The sequence below is a fragment of the Ptychodera flava genome, chromosome 6 (assembly GCF_041260155.1).
Source record: "Ptychodera flava strain L36383 chromosome 6, AS_Pfla_20210202, whole genome shotgun sequence".
In the NCBI taxonomy this organism is placed as follows: domain Eukaryota; kingdom Metazoa; phylum Hemichordata; class Enteropneusta; family Ptychoderidae; genus Ptychodera; species Ptychodera flava.
This window is the reverse complement of record NC_091933.1, coordinates 28,315,461-28,336,916: the sequence shown is the minus strand read 5'-3', so window position 1 is coordinate 28,336,916 and position 21,456 is coordinate 28,315,461. Positions and strand designations below refer to the sequence as shown.

Sequence of the window (21,456 nt, the reverse complement as noted above, 5' to 3'; positions counted from 1 at the left end):
AAGCACGTACAATTTCTATCATCTATGGATTTGTAGCATGAAGAGAGAGACAGAGCATTAGAAAACCCAAGGGACAGACTCAGTAAAGAGCGGAGTTGTGGCAAATAAAATGTAAGTATGGCGGCACCTCTTGGTTATAACTGAGATATTGAAAGAGTACATAGCCTGGGAAAGTGGACTTCTTTCACCACTATGGTTCACAGATAGGTGTATTGTTGATACATATCTCAGACAGTAAAAGTAACATACGGCAAATTCAATTTGGGAACAAAACACATAACAATGTTTGCTGTATCTAAGCGAGTTGAATCAACATTGCCAGTTTCAAAATTTCAGCTAAAACCTGAGGAAACTGAAATGCTGAATTGAGCAGGTCATGAAAAGAGCACATTCGATTAAAATTTGAGTGTTTGTGACAACTTGGGCATAAAAAGACTATCTTGAGGCGAATCGAAACAGTAAAAGTAACAGGAAGGTATAAAAACATCTATAACATGGGTTCTGCATTAACTGCGGCAGTTCAGGTGTGATGGTGTAGACATTGAATTGACAGTATTACAGTCTCAGCCTTCTGCATGATTGAGTTGACATATCACTGTGTGAATACATGCCACATTGAAAGTGGACAGACACTTTGTTTAACTTTAAGTCAGATTCTGAGCTCACGATGCATGAAAAAAACCCTAAATCATTTCATCTACAAAAATCTACAATGCTATACATATTTTCTCTTGAAATTCACTTAACTTTAGGCCGTGTTCAAAAAAAGTGGTGGGGGGGGGGGGGCTGGAGGAATTCAGGGGGGGATTCGAAAATTTTTGGGGTAGTCGAGGGGGGGACTTGAAAGTTTTGCTCTGCCTATAGGGGGGGGGGGGACCTAAAAATATTTTGACTCCCAAAATTTTGATGTTGTCCAATGGTTCTAATGTTAGTAATAATTAAACAAAATCTAGAACCGTTTTGTCATATTTTATTTCTTTAATCTCGAAAAAGTCTAAAAATGTATGAATGCCATTCAATTGTCGTAGAACAAGTTGGCCTTGTAATTGGGCAGGAGCTACAACTGTTGATAATTTTTCAATATTTCTATGCAATGTATCAAACACAGTTTCTTGGTGTCTCTCTACAGCATGCTGAAAAACACAATATACAGTTTGTCAACAAAGCCTGTTTGTCTAAATTTTGGTGATAATAGAATGATGCAAATGCACGGTACACGTAGGCTGTGTTGGCAAGCTGAATACTGGATAGCTCAACATTCTATAGGGAATAGAACAAGAACACAATTGTATAAACTGAACAAAAATATTGTCAAAATAAAAAGTTAATACAACTACTGCCCTGCAACTACATACTGGCAGTGACATTGATACATGTAGCTCTGACTCTGATGTAGTTTAAGAAGAGTTTCGGTCATAGGACACTCAATCAACAGTGAAACATTCATCTACTTGTACACAGGATCCAGCCAGAGAGCAACACATAGAAGACTAGGGAGCTAACAGTTACCATGGATTTTTAAATTCTGGCATATGAGAACAATCAAATATTAGAGAAAAAAGATGGGGTCACCATACTTGATCTTATACAAATGTACGATGAAAAGTCCGTTTTTCTAAAATCACTTAAAATCAATATATAAAACCATTCATTTCAAGTTCATGCAGTGAATGAAATTTTCACATCTCATTGTACCAATAACACAAAAGTACAACTTTGAACAGTAAAGACTCTAATTTAAATGGAAAAATGTGTGACTAAATGGAATCTTTTATTTGTTATCAAATTTGCCATTATTACACCCAAAATTTCTGAGATTAAAACATTAATATCATGGAATATTTTAACCTTCCAGTATTGTCAATTTTGTAAAACATTTTATAAGTGGCATCTAAGTTGTATATGTCTTGTACTTTTGAAAAAAAAATTCGGTAGGTCACTGTGCTCATTTTTTCACAATTTTGTTAAACGTAGCTAGGAATACACAATTTTCACACTCTCTCATGATTGTCATTTTGTGTGCTTTTCAGCTGGTGCCATTGAATTGGCCAGAGTTGGTTAAACTCAAGTCGGCTTAGACTGAGAAATCCAAAAAGTTCACTGATGCATTTAAAAATGAATCAATTTAAGAACTTGCCCTAGGTATATGGCTCTACAACCTGCTGATAAGAGGTAGTGTTGAACATTTGCGTGCAGAACCACACATTACATTTTTTTTTTCACTCTGCGTGCATTCCTAATAAATAAGCGGCTATATGGTAATTTGGGGGGGGGGGACTTGAAAATTTTTGAGGGTATTGAGGGGGGGACTTGAAAATTTTTGAGGGTATTTAGGGGGGGGGATCTGAAAAAAAATAAGATTTCAATCGCGATTCCTCCAGCCCCCCCCCCCCCTCACCATTTTTTTTGAACGCGGCCTTACACCTCCCAGATTTCTTGACCCAGAGGTGGCAAGGCAATCTTTTCTGTAACTCACACAGGACTTTCAGCGTTTTCACTTCTCACACTTTACACTCAAGGCAATGCATGCAATAGTAGACTGTGTATGTCCTTACAGGTACAGCTAAATGAATACTTAATCATGGAAGATTTATTCATGTGGAACTGAGGGTGACAGTTATCAGTTATTTTCACCACTGTTGTGCATGGCTGCAGTTCCAGTGAAAGATTTATCTCATACGTCGTGAGTTAGCTGTTGAGATCGCTCCGTGAAATTTTTATTTGTACTGGTCAGTACACTTGATTAGTGATCAATTTTAACAAAATAGATATGGAATAGGAAAATGCCAATATTTGGGTCACGCGAACACTTTCTGTACATCTGAAAATTGAAAGTCTATAGACAAGACGTGGATTAACTTGATTCAGAAAATGGATCTGTTTCCACGGATACAATGGAAGCCTCCTCGGTGTAAGCTCTGACTTTGACAAGTGACGCCTGAAAAAGGCATTAATCCCTTGAAACTGCCGGAACAAGCTCCTGAAATTTAAATTAGTTCCAGTTGAACTCTGCATTTCATCAGAGTCATTTTAAAGAATTGTTCAGGAATTTGGAACCTGAATCGCCGGCATCCATTTCTCAAACAGTTGTTTTTCTCCACTGAAGCCTTTACTTACTGAGAGAGTGTCATTTGGGTCCAATACTGCTGTTCATATCAACAATCAGTTAGTCCAAATTTGCGATGATACACACATATACATGTCAAACACTTGCGTCACAGCAGTCAGTCAATAAAGCATTCAGCGTAATAAATTGCGCATCATCTTTATTACGTTGCCCAGTTGACACATTTACCGACTATTAATCAATATCTAGCACACCTTTCAGTTTCCCAGCCTCTTCCTGGATGTCATCGCCATGGGAATATTAATTTATCACTTAGCGCTAATTTGTCTTTTCCTCTGACAGCAATTAATTTGGAATACTCTGAAGATGGAAGGGTTGTGGATGCCGCAACTGGAGCAGGAAATTACACCTTTTGTGTGGAACATGTTTACTTTTCCTGACAGGAAATCTAAGTACATGTGCAGTGCTGGTATGTGTAACTCTGTGCTTTGTGATGTGAGTGATCCACAGGCCTGGAAATGCAAGCGCACAGTACATTGTATGGACTGTTCATTTGCCAAGTCAAGTTTACATTAATCTGTGACATGAACAGACCACTAATTTTCATCATAGGCCCTAGGGTCTATGAATTTTATGCACAACGGATGATATTGAAACTGGATATTTTGTTCAAGTGTCATTGATTTCAAGGATTTCAAACATTCAAACCTATCTTGTTTGAATATTTGATTAGATACGTTTTGGTACTGTAGCAAAAAAGTTCACTTCATACGGGGTTTCTGAACACAACCTGAGAGGAATGAATTGATTGGTGCATTCATGTGATTTTTTTTTTCAAGAATTCTCCTCGGAGGCATTTTCTTAGAAGATTCATACCATAATAACACACAGGGACTTCTTACAACAATGCATCAAAGAGATAAAGAGCTGTACCTTGGGCCAAATCAATATTTCAAACAGTGGGCTTTATTTTTGTTACTGTAAACACTTTTGAAAACAAAGAAACAATGCCACTCAACTCAGGGTACCACCAGAGAGAATCAACAACACAGTGCAAGTAGTTATACCGTCTTTGAAATACATTTTGTGTGTTTTAGTTTTACTGTTCCCTACGGAACTGTAAAATAAATCAGCTTGTGTCTGAGCTGAGTTCAAGCTGAGGCTGGCATGGGACACCATTCTGTAATGAGTAAATGGGCATCCAAACAAATGAGAATCACTTATGATGCTATTTTTTTATTTCAGTAATTCATCAACCTTTTCAACTAAATGACGTCAGTCTGATAAAATTTTACCAAGCAATTAAACATGCAGTACGTATAATATACGACAGAGTTTTTCGTGACATACAAAGTTACAAAGCGGTGACTTGCAAATAACGACCATCAATTATCGTTTGCCATATTCAGATCACATACCAACATAGGTGTACACGGCCGAATGTTAACTTCACACCCGTAAATCTTTTCGATACTTCACTCTAATGGAGCAAATAGACTTTCAATTTCACAGCTTGCTGTGTAAAGTGAATTTTGTCTGCTTGTGCCTCGCTAACTGCAGTTCAACATCCTACATTTGTAACGTAAAGTCTGCACTGCAAATTTTAATAGGGCATGACCATTTACTTTCTATGGGGCTGCATGGAAGAAGCTTCTAGGAAAGAGCTTTTTTTTCAGAAAGTAGCAGTCAACATGCTAAACAGATGATAATAACATTGGTTGAGAAAAGTGAATTTGCAGATTTTATACCAAGCACGAAGAAATAGCCACAATGTATCAAAATGTATCATTGAAGTGAAGTACTTGTGCTCTTACCTGCTTTAATGTTTTATAACATAGCGGCCCTACCTAGTCTTTCAATTTCTTTCAAAAAATACTCCAAGAATTCATCAAAAACGTGATTTGCATTTTAATCAATTTGAGCATAACATTTGCATACTGGTACATGTATGCTTCTACTATTTACCCAGTTTTGTCCCGTAACCAACCAAAAGTACCGACATTTTGTGGAAACAAAATATTATTTTCATCCAAGTTGCAACCAATGGTTTTCCCCATCAAAGTTTGAAACAAGTTATATGTATTCTGATTGCCACTAAAAGATGAAATGACTCAACACAATCAACTCAAACAGCTGACCGGCATGCACCAACTCGTTACTGCGATGTGCTATTTTGTAATTTTCTTCCATTATTTCATGTCTGCCTATTCAAATTACCAACTAATTGATCCACGAATCTGCTGATTATTTACATATAGTCTTTGCTTTCTTTGTCAGCAAAAAAAGATTTTTTTCAGATTCTTCTTTTCTTTTCACATGTCCATCTTCATTCACACAGTTGTATCAGTCTAATATTATCAGCCATGAAATATAATTACTGCTTTTTAAAACAAACAAACTACAAAGTAAATAGATAATCTAATTAGTAATTGACCATAGTAATTTTTACCACAGACTCATTAAAATCAGTTTCAGTAAAAAGTCTTGCCTGGGGCTGATGAACAAAGAATCGTCAACCCAACCAGCCACCCATACAAATCCTATTTGACATGTTCAGTCTTGACTGTCACTGTGTTGGGCCTTGTTTTAGAATTTCAACTTTTTGTTGTAATGCATTGTCCTTTTGAGAACAATGAACAACACAGTAAAGGCAGTGTTCAAATAGAAGCCCTGTATGCAGTGTATGGCTATGTGATGCCATGATTCTTTTACAGCTAGGAAAACAGCCTAGAGTTAGCTGTGAATCAAATCCAGACACTGGTGTACAATAACACACCTGCAAGGTTCACATTGGTTAGAGTAAACACAATCTTTCATATCCCATATACTGTTCGTAAGCTACTACTAGCAAGACAGCATGTATTGCTTCTTTGGTTTCGCATTCATTCTCACCATGGAGGTCCATGAGAGATACCGCTTTGATCTCCCAGGCACCTCCATGCTCTCAGTGCCCTGTGTAGTGTACAACACGTACCATTCATGACACTTTGACATGTATGGCATGATAGTACAGTACATCCATCACAGGTAAGTGGTTTACAGGGTCCAGCAAAACTGCTCTAACTATCCCCATACACATGATAAATCCAGAGCAAATTACTTTCAATGAAATGTTGTGCGAATGTCATATCTATGAAATGATGATGCAACTCTGCATGATGGTTCACAGTATTTGAAGCATATGGTGCATTCCTTCCTTCAATTCATTTCTCTTTTAAGTAACATTGATTGCTTCATCAAATACACGGCGTCACTTTGATTGCTTAAACTCCAATTTCTGACTTGCATATAGTCTGTGCGGAACTTGTCAACATCAGATCGTGAGCCGAGTTAAAATTCAGCACGATGAATTGGTATGGTAGTCAATTAGTTGTGACTAAACGTCGATGACATGGCTAGTCTTGAGGTCGGACACATCTGACTGTTCAATAAAATTTCCTTTCATGAGCTTGTCAAAAAACATTGCACATATGTCAAAAAGCTGTGCAAACATGGAACACTGGAAATTTTATCTGAGTGCCCCACCTTAATAACAAATACGAACTTTTACGCCATGTAGTAGTGTGATATAAAGTTCATTGAGCATGGCTATGTTGAAATTATTGCTGCTAAGTGCTTTTTATATTATCCGCATGGCTTACATCACCCAAACCAACTAATGGTTAGACTGATAGTTAAAATGGTCAAATCTTTAAAGACCCTGATGTAAAAATCATGTGTCCAGATGCCTTACCAATAAACTCACCATGATACCACTCTGGTTACTTTTTACTCAAAAGCTGATCATCAGTACTGCTACTGAATTGGAAGTTCTAAAATTTCTTAAGAACAATTCAAGACATCCCAAGTAACAGCCAAAGACAATTAAGATAGGCATATAATATATTTCATACTAATTACTTTTTACCAACAGAATCCATCAAAATCAGTCAGGCATTAAAAATTGAGTAAGTGGTCCTTTTTTACGGCTACTAAAAATTCAAGACAATTTAGCAGAGTGACAAAATGAGATATCTGTAAATGCAATCACTGTATGAAATATTCGTGAGTTTTTACGACCTTCACAATTCTACCACTTGACTTGATATGAGCAAATCATTTCAACTTTCTTTTCCTGGTCTCTGACACAGATATCAGATACACTGGTGGATATACAGTTCATGAAATCCCTACAAATTTTTTCATGAAGGGTAGTAAATTGCAGCATGGGATCATATTTTCATGTTTTGTTTCCAGTTTTTCTTCCGAAATGGACAGTGCAATTCTTTGCAGAAAATGCAGGCTAAATGTTTGGATCATGGCAAAGACCCTTAACCTTGATATCAAGTGGAAATGAAATACAGTAACTGTAGACTACTAAATGCACTGGAATATTTTTAATTTGTGAGTATTAAAGGAACACACTGACATTATTACAGCCAAAGACAATATGGAAATCAACAATAATTTTGTTGTTGTAGACATGATTGTGTTTTATTAAAATGTTTGCAACTTACACTTGTCAAAGTCATCAGCTGGCCTGGCAGAAATAAAAGCTTTCAATAAAAGTCTGGTTTCTTCCCCCCTCCCCCACCAGCCTCCACCCCTCAAGGATTTTTCTTGCACCAATGATTTTTAGGGTCAACCAATGACTATTAAGTTTTAGATGTAAACAAAAGTTTAACAAAGCCCAGAGTCCAAGCCAGGCTGTAACTTTCCATTTCACTATGTTATTTGTAATTCAAATAGTTAGTAGACAATCTTTTCATTTTCTTAATCACATCTTGCAGAAAGTGAAAGCATAGCCGTGTTCTTTGAATTCAACTTGTTGACATGAAACTAACATGGTAAACTATGAGAGTGAATGAAAAGGAACTACAATAAATGAATACAGTTTTGCAGTACACTGTAAGCACAGACAGAGTTGCTACTTCTGACGCATTACAACAGAAAAGCGCATTCATTGCACTCCAAAATGGAAGAGGAGTTAAATCTGCCACAGTGCAATCAAGGACACACTAAAATCCACAGACAGGAAATGCCCACATCATCAAGCAGATTTGGTCACGACTTGACACTGTCTCTCCCACAAGAGATGACCCTGACAGCTTAAGCACATACAAGACCACCCAATCACATATCATTTCACTTTCAGTGGCGTGTTTTGACAATAGTAGAGATAAGCTGTTCTCAAAAGGTGTTCCATAAATGGCACATAAACCAGAGAAGATCCGCTAATCCAAAAATGGAGATGGCGTGACGTATGGAGGAGTTTTCTTTTATCACAAATGGGCTCAGCTACTTTCTAAAATTGGATTATTTGTCATATTGATTCCTTGAATTTCTCAAACACATGTAAACATTGTCATGACACAGGGTGACAGTTTGTGAGGGGCGGGGGGGGGGGTTTGAATTACCCCACCCACCATCCCTTCACTGACCCCAACCCTCACTCCCCCATAAATATTTACATACCAAAGGTTGAACTTCAGAGAAATCAAAATCAATGCACTGTCTGTGTTGAGAATGTTTTCATGCTACACATGTCAAAGCTAACTTCATCATGCCTGGTGATTCTTTTGACACTATATCTGATTTATGTACATTCTGACCACATACTGCTTTCATTTGCACTGAATGCAGAGAATGGCCAGTCTGTGTTTTTCATGTATTTTTTGTGTCCATGTTTCATCATCACAGTACACGCTTTCAACCGCACACACACACACACACACACAATAGTGTACAGCCTGAATACCCCTGCAGGCTTTGTGACTTGCAAAAGGATGTCAACCAAGGTCAGACACTTGTGTTGTAGTTTTCTTCAAACCGACAAAAAGTTGATTGTGTTGTCTTGATAAGGACAGATGTAATGTCCATAAATGAAGAGACAAGGTGTTATTCTCAACAAATGTAAATGCATTTGCCAGCAAATACTTAGGAAGAAATTGGTCATCACACATGTACAGGCATGAAACATGCCCATTTAAGACTGGTATTACAAATTTCCTGCTTTTGTTTTTAGCCATGTTGTAAACAAGAGGAAGACATACATGTTATGTAGGTAGCTATATACTTGGAAGAATATGGAGATACAGGAAATGACATTGTTATTCATGATCATTGTCAAAAGAACTTTGCTATTTCCAATACTTTTTTACCATGAATGTAAAGGATTATTAGGTCTTACATCATCAGATGTGATGTGAGGCATAGACAGATTATGGGACAGTGACTCATCTACAGGAGTGTGTTACTGTGGAGGTATAAGAAAGCATACTCTACCGGTACAACCCCTACTCCTACGTTCTTTCAACTTTTCATCAGCTGACTTTCAGCAATGCTTGACTGTATTTTGTATGCCTTGCATATTAATAAACATATTTTGGAGGTTGTTGCTATTTTGTGTGTTACATACCATGTGCAGCCTTGACTAACTACACATACAAACATTAGAGAGTAATACACAACTCATACTCAATCCAACACATTGAGGAGAAACTTGATCAGGGCTTTACTATTTGCAAACTTTTGCACAACTGAAAGATAAAAAAAATATTTATTTTCACAGAATCTTTGTGGGGTCAAAGCCTACTACTCAACAATGAAATACATACCAGATTTCTGTTATCAATCATTCATAGAGTTTACACGGTACTTATGGTGTGGGTGTTACTGATATATATTAAAACAAGAAGTGGTTCCAGCCCCAATCATATCACACATTCCTTTTCCTGTTTTTGCGCTATGTGATCAGAACTCTGTTTTGGTATCGTAATTAAAAAAGCAGTTTCCCCCAGGACAGCACGTATTTCATGTTGAATAGTACATACAGTAAAGAGTGAATGGTCTTTCCTGGTATGATATGGTCAACCATCTACATGTAGTTTGGAAACCTTACTATTCGGTGACTCACAGGTACCCTTACATACACAAAGACACAATAACACAGGATACATGCGTATGACTGTACCACAGTCCCTCCACTGTGACTGTACTGATTTGTATACAATATGCTCAGAATGCCCTTTACCAAAAAAATACATGTAATTTCTGGAAATGTTGTGCCAACTTGAGGAATAGGGGAAACTGTTTTTGTTGTTAGCCCTTTATCTTCACATGTAAACCAAAAAATTTGTTTTGCGTCACAATGCGTCATACAGGTGTGTCATATTGTCTCAGAGGGTAATACTGGTAGATATGGTGCTCACATAAAACAGGGACGGCTAAAAAACTTGTTTGCAAAAATAAAGGTTTACATGGCAGGTGGGAGGGCAATTTTTTTCACCTACCAGTGGACAAGGAATAGGCAAGGGGGCGATTTTTTCTTGTTTGGCAGACTGAGACAGTGCTCACTCGCAACTTGGCTAAGAACTTTTATAAAGATCTGCTTTGTTTTGGGGCATTTGTTGTTTTGGAGGCAAAAGAACAGGGATGTGTCACAGAATGGGCATGCATAGGAAGCTTTTTACAGGGGAAAAAGGCAATGGAAAGTTTGCTAATAGGGAAAGGAGAAGCTCCAAGGGTATCATGGGAGGGGGAGAAGGGAATATTATCGGGAGGGAGGGGAGGACAGTTGCAAAAACTAAAAAAACTTTCGCTTTCCCTTCTAAATTTTAATTTTGTTCAAAATATATTAGAACAGCACAACATGTGAAATCACCCCTCAGCCTGGTTACAGTTTTTCTCAAGACAGGCTTGCCGGCTGCCCCTGATTGAAAGGGGGTTACAGTTTTTCTCAAAACAGGCTTGCCGGCTGCCCCTGATTGAAAAGGGGTTACAGTTTTTCTCAAAACAGGCTTGTAAGCTGCCCCTGATAGAAGTTGTCATTCCAATGATTTATAACATCAACTGTTCATATTTTCCAGTCTCCCATACACGTACATAAACAATGACATGTGCTGGCAGCTAACACTTTGAGATTGGACACGATAATTCTAATCTTCAAGACAAACACACACAACATTCCTCAAAGGAATCACAGCCATGGGCTTGTAACATTTTTTTAATCACTGAACTACTCTGTGAACATTGATGACATAACCACGGACCACAAAGGCTGACATTAGCAGAATTCAAGCTCAGGTGAAAATATTTAGCCTCAACAATGTAAACACCAAAAATACTTGTAACCACTGCCAAGTTGGATACCACCAACAGATCCTCAAAGAAACAAACCATATTAAACCATATATTTACGTCATACATTTCTAATTGCCTTTGATTATGTTTCCACTAGTTTGTTTAGGTTTTCTTTAGGGATAATATTTATTTTTATGATCAAGATCGAAATTGGGATAAAATTTCAATACAAGTTGATATGATGTACTATACTAGATAATATAACTTTTCAGTAAAGAGAAATGGAGAATTGCTGTCATCATTTAGTAATTAATCATGCTGTGATGCTCATATTTGCTATCAGATTGCTGTTTCATGTTTCTATTATGACCAAAGGTGACAAAACGTCTGTCTTTCTGTGACAAAATGTCATGATTTTACATCAAAACTTCTGATGTATTTTGCATTTTTTTGTTCTCCTTGTGAAAAGGTATTATTTTTCTAATTCTGAAATAATACCGTGATGCCTGTTATTCAACTTTTAAATACAGCCTCTACAGTATGTTTACTGGTAACATTTAAGGTAGTATTGCACCTAAAAAGTGAAAGACTTTAACTTTTGCTCAAACTTTCCTAAGGGAAACTTCAAACCATCTTCTTTCAAAATCAAGAATAAAAAATCAGGGGTCATCACCGTTCAAATTTTAGCCCTGAGAAACAAATTATCTAAGATTTACTGAAATTCACAATGGCCCAAATTCCTGTGTTAACTCTATGAAGAAAATAAAATTGCTGATTTTTTTCGCAAAATTAAGACAAGAGGGTGAAAATTTGTCATACACTGAGAGCTTTAAAGTGAGCCCTTAAAAGTGGTAGATCGGAAAGGATTGTAAAAGTTTGAGAGTCTTAATATCTGTTCCCGAGGTGCATTCTAATGTTACTGTTGACCACTAAATTCTACTAGTCCAGATTAGAATTTTGTTGTCAACAATAACATTGCATTTTGCACACAAAGTACTGTCTTGGCAAGGTTATCACTTCAGTTTCAGAACACTTTGAGGAGAAGAAAAGGAGACGCACTTTATTTTCTGGAACAAAAATAAATAAAACAGTTTTTACAAAGTTGACACAGACAAGAGATCATTATATATTGTATTTGACTTACCTTTGTCATCATTACAAATTCTAACCAATCTGCTGTGATATATTGATTCGTCTATGTCCTTCCTCTGCACTGTCACAAAATAACTGAATCCGCCGCTTGTGAATCCGTACACGTACTTAATTTTGTACGACTCCTTGTATTTTTCCTTGACATCGAGAAAAGTGTGACGTCCAAGTAGTTCATCGTTGTACGCCAACTGGAAAGCCCACTGTCCAAACATGTACTCTATTCGTTTTGAGGAGACCGCATGCTGCGTAGCAAGACTGCGCGGCCGTCCGCTATTGAAGGTGGTAGCAACGTACAAGGCAGGGGAACCATCGGGCGGTGCTGGAGCCATGAAAGCCACTGTGGATCCTGTGGTGGCCACAAAATCATTTTCGATGTTGCTTTCATCAAAAACCCGTCCCTCGGCAGGCGAGATTTTATCCAAGGCATGAAGCTCGCACGTCCCTTGCAGGGCATCCCCACATGCAATCAATTTATTCCTGTCATAATCTATCACTAAAATTTTGTTATGATTGTGAACTTGTCCTTTATAGTAATCACAATCAGTCAGCGGAAGACAGCGGGGATTGTCAATGGCTGGCCCAACCACATGTTCCAGTTTTAATTCCAAATTTTGCGTCAAATGATAGATATAATTCGTAGCACCGACATAAACCTGGCCATTGTTGCGATTCACCGTTAGATGCTGGAATTCCCATCCGTCCGGTGATGTGAAATTATCCACACCATAGTCAGGCACACTGGAAAAACTCTGTGCAGCGGAAACTGTGGCACTGAGAACGCAAACAAACACTACTTTGATGAAATTGGGAATAAGCCCCAACCTAAGCACCTCCATTTTTTTTGCACCACTCCAGCACAATCAACAATCCGCAGGTGGTTTCATTATCTGAAAAGAACAGAATGTAATAATTGTTGACATATTGCTTAATGAGGGACACAAAACACAATTGGAAAATCTTTAGAAAGAAGCAATGATGATATACAGCCTACTCCACTTGCAAAACAATGTTACGTCTTGGAGATCGATGAAGCCTCAGAGGGCACACAAAACAAACATAGGATGACAAATATGTTTAGCCACAGACCCTCAAGATACTATGGTTTAACAAAACACAATTACTTCTGTTTGCTTCAGTTCCACATCATTGAATGATGCCACAGTTGAAAACTCAGCAACGGTGTCGCGCGCTAACTGAATCACAGTTGGCACAAAATACAAGATTTGACACTTTTAGAAAGCATACACCAATACATTATCTCTAAAAACAAGTCATCACTGATGACACAGTCCCTGATGGATTATGGTGTTTGAATTACGGTGATTGAATTACATGCTTGGTAGCTTCATTACAGAGGAGAGGGGTGAATTTGTTAAATGTTGGGAAATATAAGATCCAATAATATGGCCGCCTGGCAGCCATATTGGATTGTATCGCAAAATAAAGTGACGTGCAAATATATGCCACAGTACTTTATCTGTGTACCAATATTGAACAAAATCAGTTCAGGGATAGTTGAGTTATGGTTCAAAAACATGAAAAATTCGAAACAAAATGGCCGCTCGGCGACCATATTGGGTCATAGTGCAAAATAAATTGATGTGCATAAGTATGCCACAGTACTTTATCCTTGTACACAGTTTGAAAAAATCAGCTCAGGGGTGACACAGAAATTGCTGTTGACAGATGGACGCACGGATGCACAGACGGACGCACGGACAGACGGGACCCACTCTGTAAGTCCCTGCGGGGACTAATAAGGAGCATCATTAACATGAACAACTGATTTACACTTGTGTCTCCAAGTTTGAAGTTGATCATATTTTTCACATCAAGGACTGTGGTCACTGGTTTGATTCTCAGAGAGCTGTAACAATCAATTATCACAGGCATCCTAGACAGCAAATGTTTAGAAACCTGTCCTTGCCAATACATCCGTGCACGGAATATTAGTAACAGCAAAACTATTCACTGATAGAGGATAATAGAACCATTATGTACAAATGTCATGAACTATTGAAAAGTAAGGCTATTTCTTCAGAGGGAAATGATATAATTGTAAATAATGCAAGACTTCTTAGCTGTAGTCCTGGCCTATGGTGGTACTTGGTATGGATAAATCATGTTCTATGGCAAATACTGATGTAAAACAAATTATGTTACCTGAGGTCACCCATTCATCTGAGAGCAAATTTGAATGGCACTCCAAACACTTCAAACTCCGGACAAATTTTGCATCTGATCAAGACTCTCTGGCACACTCTAAAAAAATTACTGGTTGAAAACAAAGCTGTTCACCGAAAAAGGGTGTTTGAAGGCTCTTTAAGTTCCTGGTGTGTGGGAAGGCAATGTGTTGGTGAGTGGTGAGGGGATGGCGGGCAATGTTTCATTATTTGGGCAGTCAGTTGAGTGTGGGTAGAGAGCAGGAATTCCTGAAAAGTTGCGGTTGCTTTGTCTGATGACATCCTTCACTGATAAATTTTCCTTATAACATGCCATGAAAAATCACTCTTTGTTTTCCCTTTGACAATTTTAGAAAAACACAAAGTCTGTGTTGATGACAGTCACAGTTACTTGTGGCTACGAAGAAATAAACTTACCAAGGGTACAATAAAAATCAAATTACCCAGGGCAGAATAATTGTGACCATCCAAGCTCTTCAATTCACAAACTGTTTACCTGGTTTCAGTTTTGTTTAGGGTTCATGGGTTCATGAGCATTTCCCTTAATAATGTATGCTTGTATTGTTAAGGTAGCATGCACCTCAAAATTGAAAGTCTTAAACTTTTGCCCAAACCTTCATCATGAAAACTTTCAAGCGGTCTCTTTCAAAATCAAGATTAAAATCTGGGAGATCAACATGAAAAGTTTTGGTTAAGCAAAACAAATTACCTTACAAATTTTTCAAAAATCAAAATGGCTGCCCTGCCCAACTTAGCTCTATGGTGAGAATACAAAATTTCAATTTTCTGTTTACGGGGGAAAATATATTTTTATTTTCAAAAAATTCAGACAGTGAACACTTTTAATCTAACAGCTTCAAAACGCGCCCACACAGGCAGGAAGATCCGATAAATATCGTAAAACTTGAGGGTCGTGATATATATCTGTCCCCAAGGTGCATTCTGTCTTTAGAACAGACCTGTCAATATTTAGCACACAAAGTAGCTAGCTTCCACCATTGTATTTTGAGTGATAAGATAATTTAATCACGGTAAACTTTTCTCCGCCGAGAAATATCATCAACTGAGCTGAGTATACTTTTGTCATTTCTTTTCTTATTTGACCTGGTCAAGGCTAAGCTAGTACAACTGAACTCTTAGTCTTACTCTCACAAGAAACATAAATGTTAACCTTGCTCTGGTCGTCAGGTACCATACAACCGTTCTTCCCCTTTAATTAATACCCAAAATTCTTATGCCTTGGTCTTTGCCTTGAATTGGTCAAATACTTGGTCACGATCAATTTAAAAATACGGAGTGTCTATTGACACCCGGGTGTCAATAGCCAGGAGCTGCCCTATATGGCTATTGACACCCCTCGGCCCGCGACCCTAGTCGAATAACTTCAAAACGGAGCTAAGTTACGTTGTCCATTTCTTGTTTCAGACAAGTTAATGCCCACTTTTTTGCTGTCGTGGGTACAGCTTTAATGGGGTAAAGTAACTGTGTAATGTTGTAGAATCATATCGACAGCTCGGGGTCAATAATTTTTATCCGCGGGCGAAGCTTGTCGAACAACATTTGACCCGAGTTGCGGAACCTTTTAAAAAACATGCGGACATACTAACACCGACAAGCACCGACAAGCACCGACAATAGATCGACAAGGACCGACAAGTGACCGACAAGTTGAATTAAACCATTCTTTTTCGATGTTTTGGTTTTAAAATGTCATTCTCTACTATTTTGGTGAATATAAACGCAATTGACAACGGCATTGAAGAAAGAGAACGATTGGCCGACAAGGAAATCGCGTATTGAAGCAGCTGTATTGGCCTTATTGGACCGACAAGTTGCCGAAAAGTTGAATTTAAACCATTCTTTTTCGATGTTTTGGTTTTAAAATGTCATTTTCTACTGTTTTTGTGAATATTTACTCAGTGACCGAACTGAATTAACGAAACTAAACGAAATATTGGCCGACAAGTAAATCGCGTATTGAAGCAGGTCTATTGGCCATACTAACAAGGGCCGACAAGTGATCGATAAGGTGGATAATTATCATTCTTTTTCGATGTTTGGGCTTCAAAATGTCATTTTCTACTATTTTGGTGAATATTAACACAATCGACTGAACAGAACGAAGAAACTGTACGAAATATTGGCCGACAATGAAATCGTATCTTGAAGCAAGGTGTCACATATGCCGGAAACCAAAAAAAAAAATTAAACTTGTCAATGACTTCGGTCACCTGTCGGTTTCTTTCTTTATACTTTTAGTTGTCGTAGCTTCAGATCTCTTTGTCGCTGTATTTTGATTTGAAACTGTTCTTTTATTTCGAAACTGTATATATTTACAAAGATAGTAGAAAGTAGAAAGTAGTGTTTGAATGGCGAAGTTCGAAAAATCGTTTTTTATTTTAACTTGTCGATGAGTTTTTGGTCACTTGTCGGTCCTTTCTTGACTTCATCTCTAAATGCGTCCATTATATAGACGATGTCGGGTCTCCGTCGTCCGAGGATTGGTTTAGTCTATCTAGTTGATTCAGTTACATTCTAGCGAATGTATGTCGGAGGAGGCAAATTAAGACTCAGTTTATGGTAGATAGATAGGAAGTCTATCGTTATAGGAGTGTGTTGTGATTGGTCGGTTATCACATTAAGGCTCTGTGTGATTGGTTGTTATTTCAAGCGATTTGATTGGTTGGAGTGTCGGATCCGATGATCCTGATTTTTGTTTTTAGTCATAAGGAAAGATAGGTGACTCGGGTTTTACATAGCCATAGCATGTTTTCCCGCCACTTTTTTGTATTGTTGTAATGATGTTTGTTATTGCTTTCGTGATGATAGATGAGGGATACTGAAGGGTATTCTCGGGTTTGCCCACTTTCGACTTAACTAGGCAGAAATAAGTAGTAAAATCGAATGTAAAAATGTGAAAGAGGCTCCCCACCTAACTATCCAAAATTTTTTTGTGTCGTTTGTGTTTGATTCGTTTCGAACAGTCTTTCTTATTTGGTATTGAGAGTCCTATGCAAAGGACTTTAAATTGTCACCAAGCTATGCAGCAGGAGCCAATTGAAATAATATTCATCAGCATAAGATCACAAAAATGCCACAAATATTTTATATGGAATTGTTTTTTCTTAAACATCGAATACTGTGAACTTTTAAATGAGATGTGCAGTACAATTGTTTGCCTACATCTTCCAAATTATATCAAAACTATCGACACACGGTTCCCTAAGCTATTCAAAGCTATTTACCCTGTTTAACAATGTGAGTACACTCTCCTTTTCCTTTTTACAGTGAGCTCATTCCTGTTTTATTCGTTGTCAATCATACATACTATTTCAATACATTCCTGATGTGAAAAATGGAGCTAGTACAGAATATGGCAGTCTACATGAGGGATTATGATAACATTCATTATCTATGCAGGCACCAATGATGTGAAGAATATCATAGTTTACCATAATTTTTGGTAGGAAACAAATACAAACTTTATCCGAACCGTGGTTTTGTACAGAATTTAAAATGGCAATAAATGAAAGAAAGAAATCAAGCAGGAAACAGACAAGTGGGTGAAGGAAAGAATGGGGGAAAATATTAAACAACTACATAAGTAAGGTGATACCAGAAATCTCAATAATTATAGAGGTATTTATTGGGCTAATTATTGGAAAAATGTACAATAGAATCATACAAAAAGAGGTAACAAATTTAGTTGAATTAAATATTTTTGGTGAAATTCAAAGATTTTTGAAAAATGGGCGAACCATTGGTCAATTTTCATTTGTTTTTTAGACTTTTGGAAAGCTTATGACAGCTTTTGGAGAGGTGGGTTTGGTACAAATTGTAGAACAATGGAATCAAAGGGAAGTTGTGGCGTGTGATTAAAAACATACATACGGTCATATTGAAAGTAAAGTGTCTTTTGATGACATTGAAAGAATTTGACCAAAATGAGGGTGTCAAGATGTGTTTAAGCCCCAATTTTAGTTGCAGTACTAGTGTACATCAATAAATTCAAGAAGCTGCTTAATGAATCACTGCTTGGGGTATACTTTAATTCAGAACTCATAAGTGGCCTGTTTTTTTGCTGATAATGTAGTCCTTATGGCACCAAATGAAAAACAAATGAAGTCTATGCTATGCATTGCTAATAAGTATTGTGAACTATGGAAAATGTCAATTAATGAAGAGAAGTCTAATATTTTAATAGTAAATAAGAAAGTTGAAAAATACAAAAAATGGACGATCGGTGAAGTTAAAATAAATAATCATCAGTGATAAGTATCTAGGCTAATGGACGTCACGTAATCTCTCTCACCATACTCATTTCATGGAAATAAGATCAAATTTGACAGTTTGTTTCCTCCCATGAAAGCAATCTTTGGAAATCTTGCAAACATTAAAGGAACTGATTATGATTTGACATTATGGAATCATATTATACGTCAGAGCAAAAATATGCGGGGAAAAATGTTGATACTTAGAAAGTCTTCAAAGAATGCAACGATTAGTGGGTAAATTCATCCTAAAAGCATGCAGCTATACATCAAATGAAGCAATTCTTGGTGAGCTTGGTTTGCAGTACTATAAGAAGTAGACTTGATATCATGAAACTTAAATAGTGAAGATTATTGTACATGGCCCATTGGTGTAGACCTATATGTTGTTCAGAATAACTAAGCTAAGTTTGGTTGAATTTGGAGGCCGACTGGCGAAAAAACGGGAGGGGTGTCAATAGCCAAATAGAGGGCCGGTTGGCTATTGACACCCATTGGTAGAGGCCGCCTGCAGTAGCACTATCGGACCGCAAAATGACGACCAAAGAAGCTTTTTCGAAGGATTTTTTTGGATTTCTATTAAGAATATATGTTGTTCAGAATAACTGAGCTGAGTTTGGTTAAATTTGGAGGCCGACTGGCGAAAAAACGGGAGGGGTGTCAATAGCCAAATAGAGGGCCGGTTGGCTATTGACACCCATTGGTATAGGCCGCCTGCAGTAGCACTATGGGACCGCAAAATGACGATCAAAGAAGCTTTTTCGAAGGATTTTTTTGGATTTCTATTAAGAATATATGTTGTTTAGAATAACTAAGCTAAGTTTGGTTGAATTTGGAGGCCGACTGGCAAAAAAAACGGGAGGGGTGTCAATAGCCAAATAGAGGGCCGGTTGGCTATTGACACCCGGGTGTCAATAGCCAGGAGAAGCTCTATATGGCTATTGACACCCGGGTGTCAATAGACTCGGCCTTAAAAATAACAGCTGGGTCCCTCTTTACTTTAGATTGCCACACCCATCGTCTACCGACAGACACGTACATGCGGGACTTATGCCCACAAGTTGCTGTTTTTACCTGAGTGAAAGTAAGCTAAAGTCATAAAAAATACCGCGACGTATAGATAGCCGTGTAAATGGCAATAACAAATGTCCCAGTATCTGAATGTAGGGAATACAGCGGGTTGTGCGACTGTTTCGTCTATAGTTATACTGCCATGGAGGTACCAAAAGACCTCCATGATACTGCTGACAGGCGATTTTTCACTGTCGCGCTACATCTACGGCCAAAAAAATTGTTATTCCGAAAACTACGCTGAAATACACAGGAAAACTAAATTTCGAAAAACAGCATCAAAAAGCATATTCGATCTGCAGCATTATATATAAGTTATAAGCTATAAGTTCAGTAATACCTGTCTCTACGCTTCTCACCGTTGAACTTGCACGCCCCGGCTCAGGAGAACGGCTACTCGAACATTGTACAACCACCCGCAAACAACACCGCCACTGGTCATGCTGGTACAAGTTTTAAATTTCATTCATTAAATATCATTACAGTCTCATACGAGAGTCAGACACTTTCTCCGAAAGAAATAATGCAAATACCAAACGACACTATGCCAAGATCAAACACGTTCATACATCAAAACAGCAGAAACCACACCATACACAGTGTACCGCGGACTTCAGCACAATTTCTTTCCGAAATTCCGAGGCGATAGTCGCAATGACATCAGTAATGATTCGCACCATTTCTGCGTTGCAAGAGAGCTCAGAAATTCACTCACGCTGTGGACAGAATTTCAAAATAACTCACCAATTACACAAGGACAAACTCCGTACGTGGCTTCTTAAACTCACCGCCATGCTAATCGATAGGGATTGTCGTTCACCGGAAGTCTTCCACTGAATTGATTGCAGGAACACTCAAGTTACACGGTGTAAAGTGACGACTTTTATGCTGACTACCAGCTAGCTTTTACTGTAAGGCGTTCCCAGCTGGCTCATCCGAAAATGTTACACACCCTTTCGACGAAACGGGGGCGAAGTCTAGTCCGGTAGATTCGAGTAAGACCGACGTTCACATACTTTTGTACCTGAACTTCGACAGAGCTGTGCTGTTGACGCTTGCTCAAGAGCAAGTTCTGCGAAGTCGAGGCTCAGCCCCCGTCAACGATGACGGAGGTCGCCACTCAAGTGCTGCTGCACATCAGCCCTCAAGTGCACTGATGATGATACGGAAAGGTGTGTAAATGACTGTATTTCGCGGACGTAACGCGACCATCGTGCCCTCGATTCTAATTGAAATAACTAAGAATACACATGTCAAAATAACATGATACACGGCTTTTAATGCATTGGAGCCGCTTTTTAAAGTGAACACAGATTTTCACAAGTAATAATAGGGACCGGACAGAAAATTATCGGGGGGGGTTACCGGGCGACCCTCTCTGGTGGGGGGTTTGGTCACATAATGTGTTTTCAAATTATAAACGCAGAGAATGTTATCAGTGGCGGAACTCCCTTTGGGCCTTTCTTTTAGAGAAAACAGTCCCTGTGTGGTGGAGGAACTTTAAATATGATAAGTGATCCCACCGATCACTTAGATCAATTAAATCAAACAATAGGCCCTAAGCGTTAAAAACGGGATAGTGACAAATAGATTAATAGGACTATCGAATTTATGTAGGGTATATGGATTTTGAAGTGACTTTAACATATAT

The 21,456-nt window shown here is 38.0% G+C and overlaps 1 protein-coding gene across 2 annotated transcripts in view; it reads right to left on the bottom strand.

The window, feature by feature from the left end:
- Positions 1 to 21,010, bottom strand: part of LOC139135408 (hepatocyte growth factor receptor-like) — a 58,387-nt gene extending 37,377 nt beyond the window's left edge. The window contains exons 1-3 of one of the 2 annotated variants that reach the window (XM_070702784.1): positions 20,550 to 20,724; positions 20,146 to 20,248; positions 12,273 to 13,167 (exon numbers count right to left, since the gene is read on the bottom strand). In XM_070702784.1, coding sequence (XP_070558885.1) covers positions 12,273 to 13,116 — 844 coding nt within the window. In that variant the 5' untranslated portion in view covers positions 13,117 to 13,167; positions 20,146 to 20,248; positions 20,550 to 20,724. Of the gene's footprint in view, positions 1 to 12,272; positions 13,168 to 20,145; positions 20,249 to 20,549 lie in introns of both variants that reach the window. The other variant, XM_070702785.1, reaches the window with a different exon arrangement.
- Positions 21,011 to 21,456: the final 446 nt, after the last annotated feature.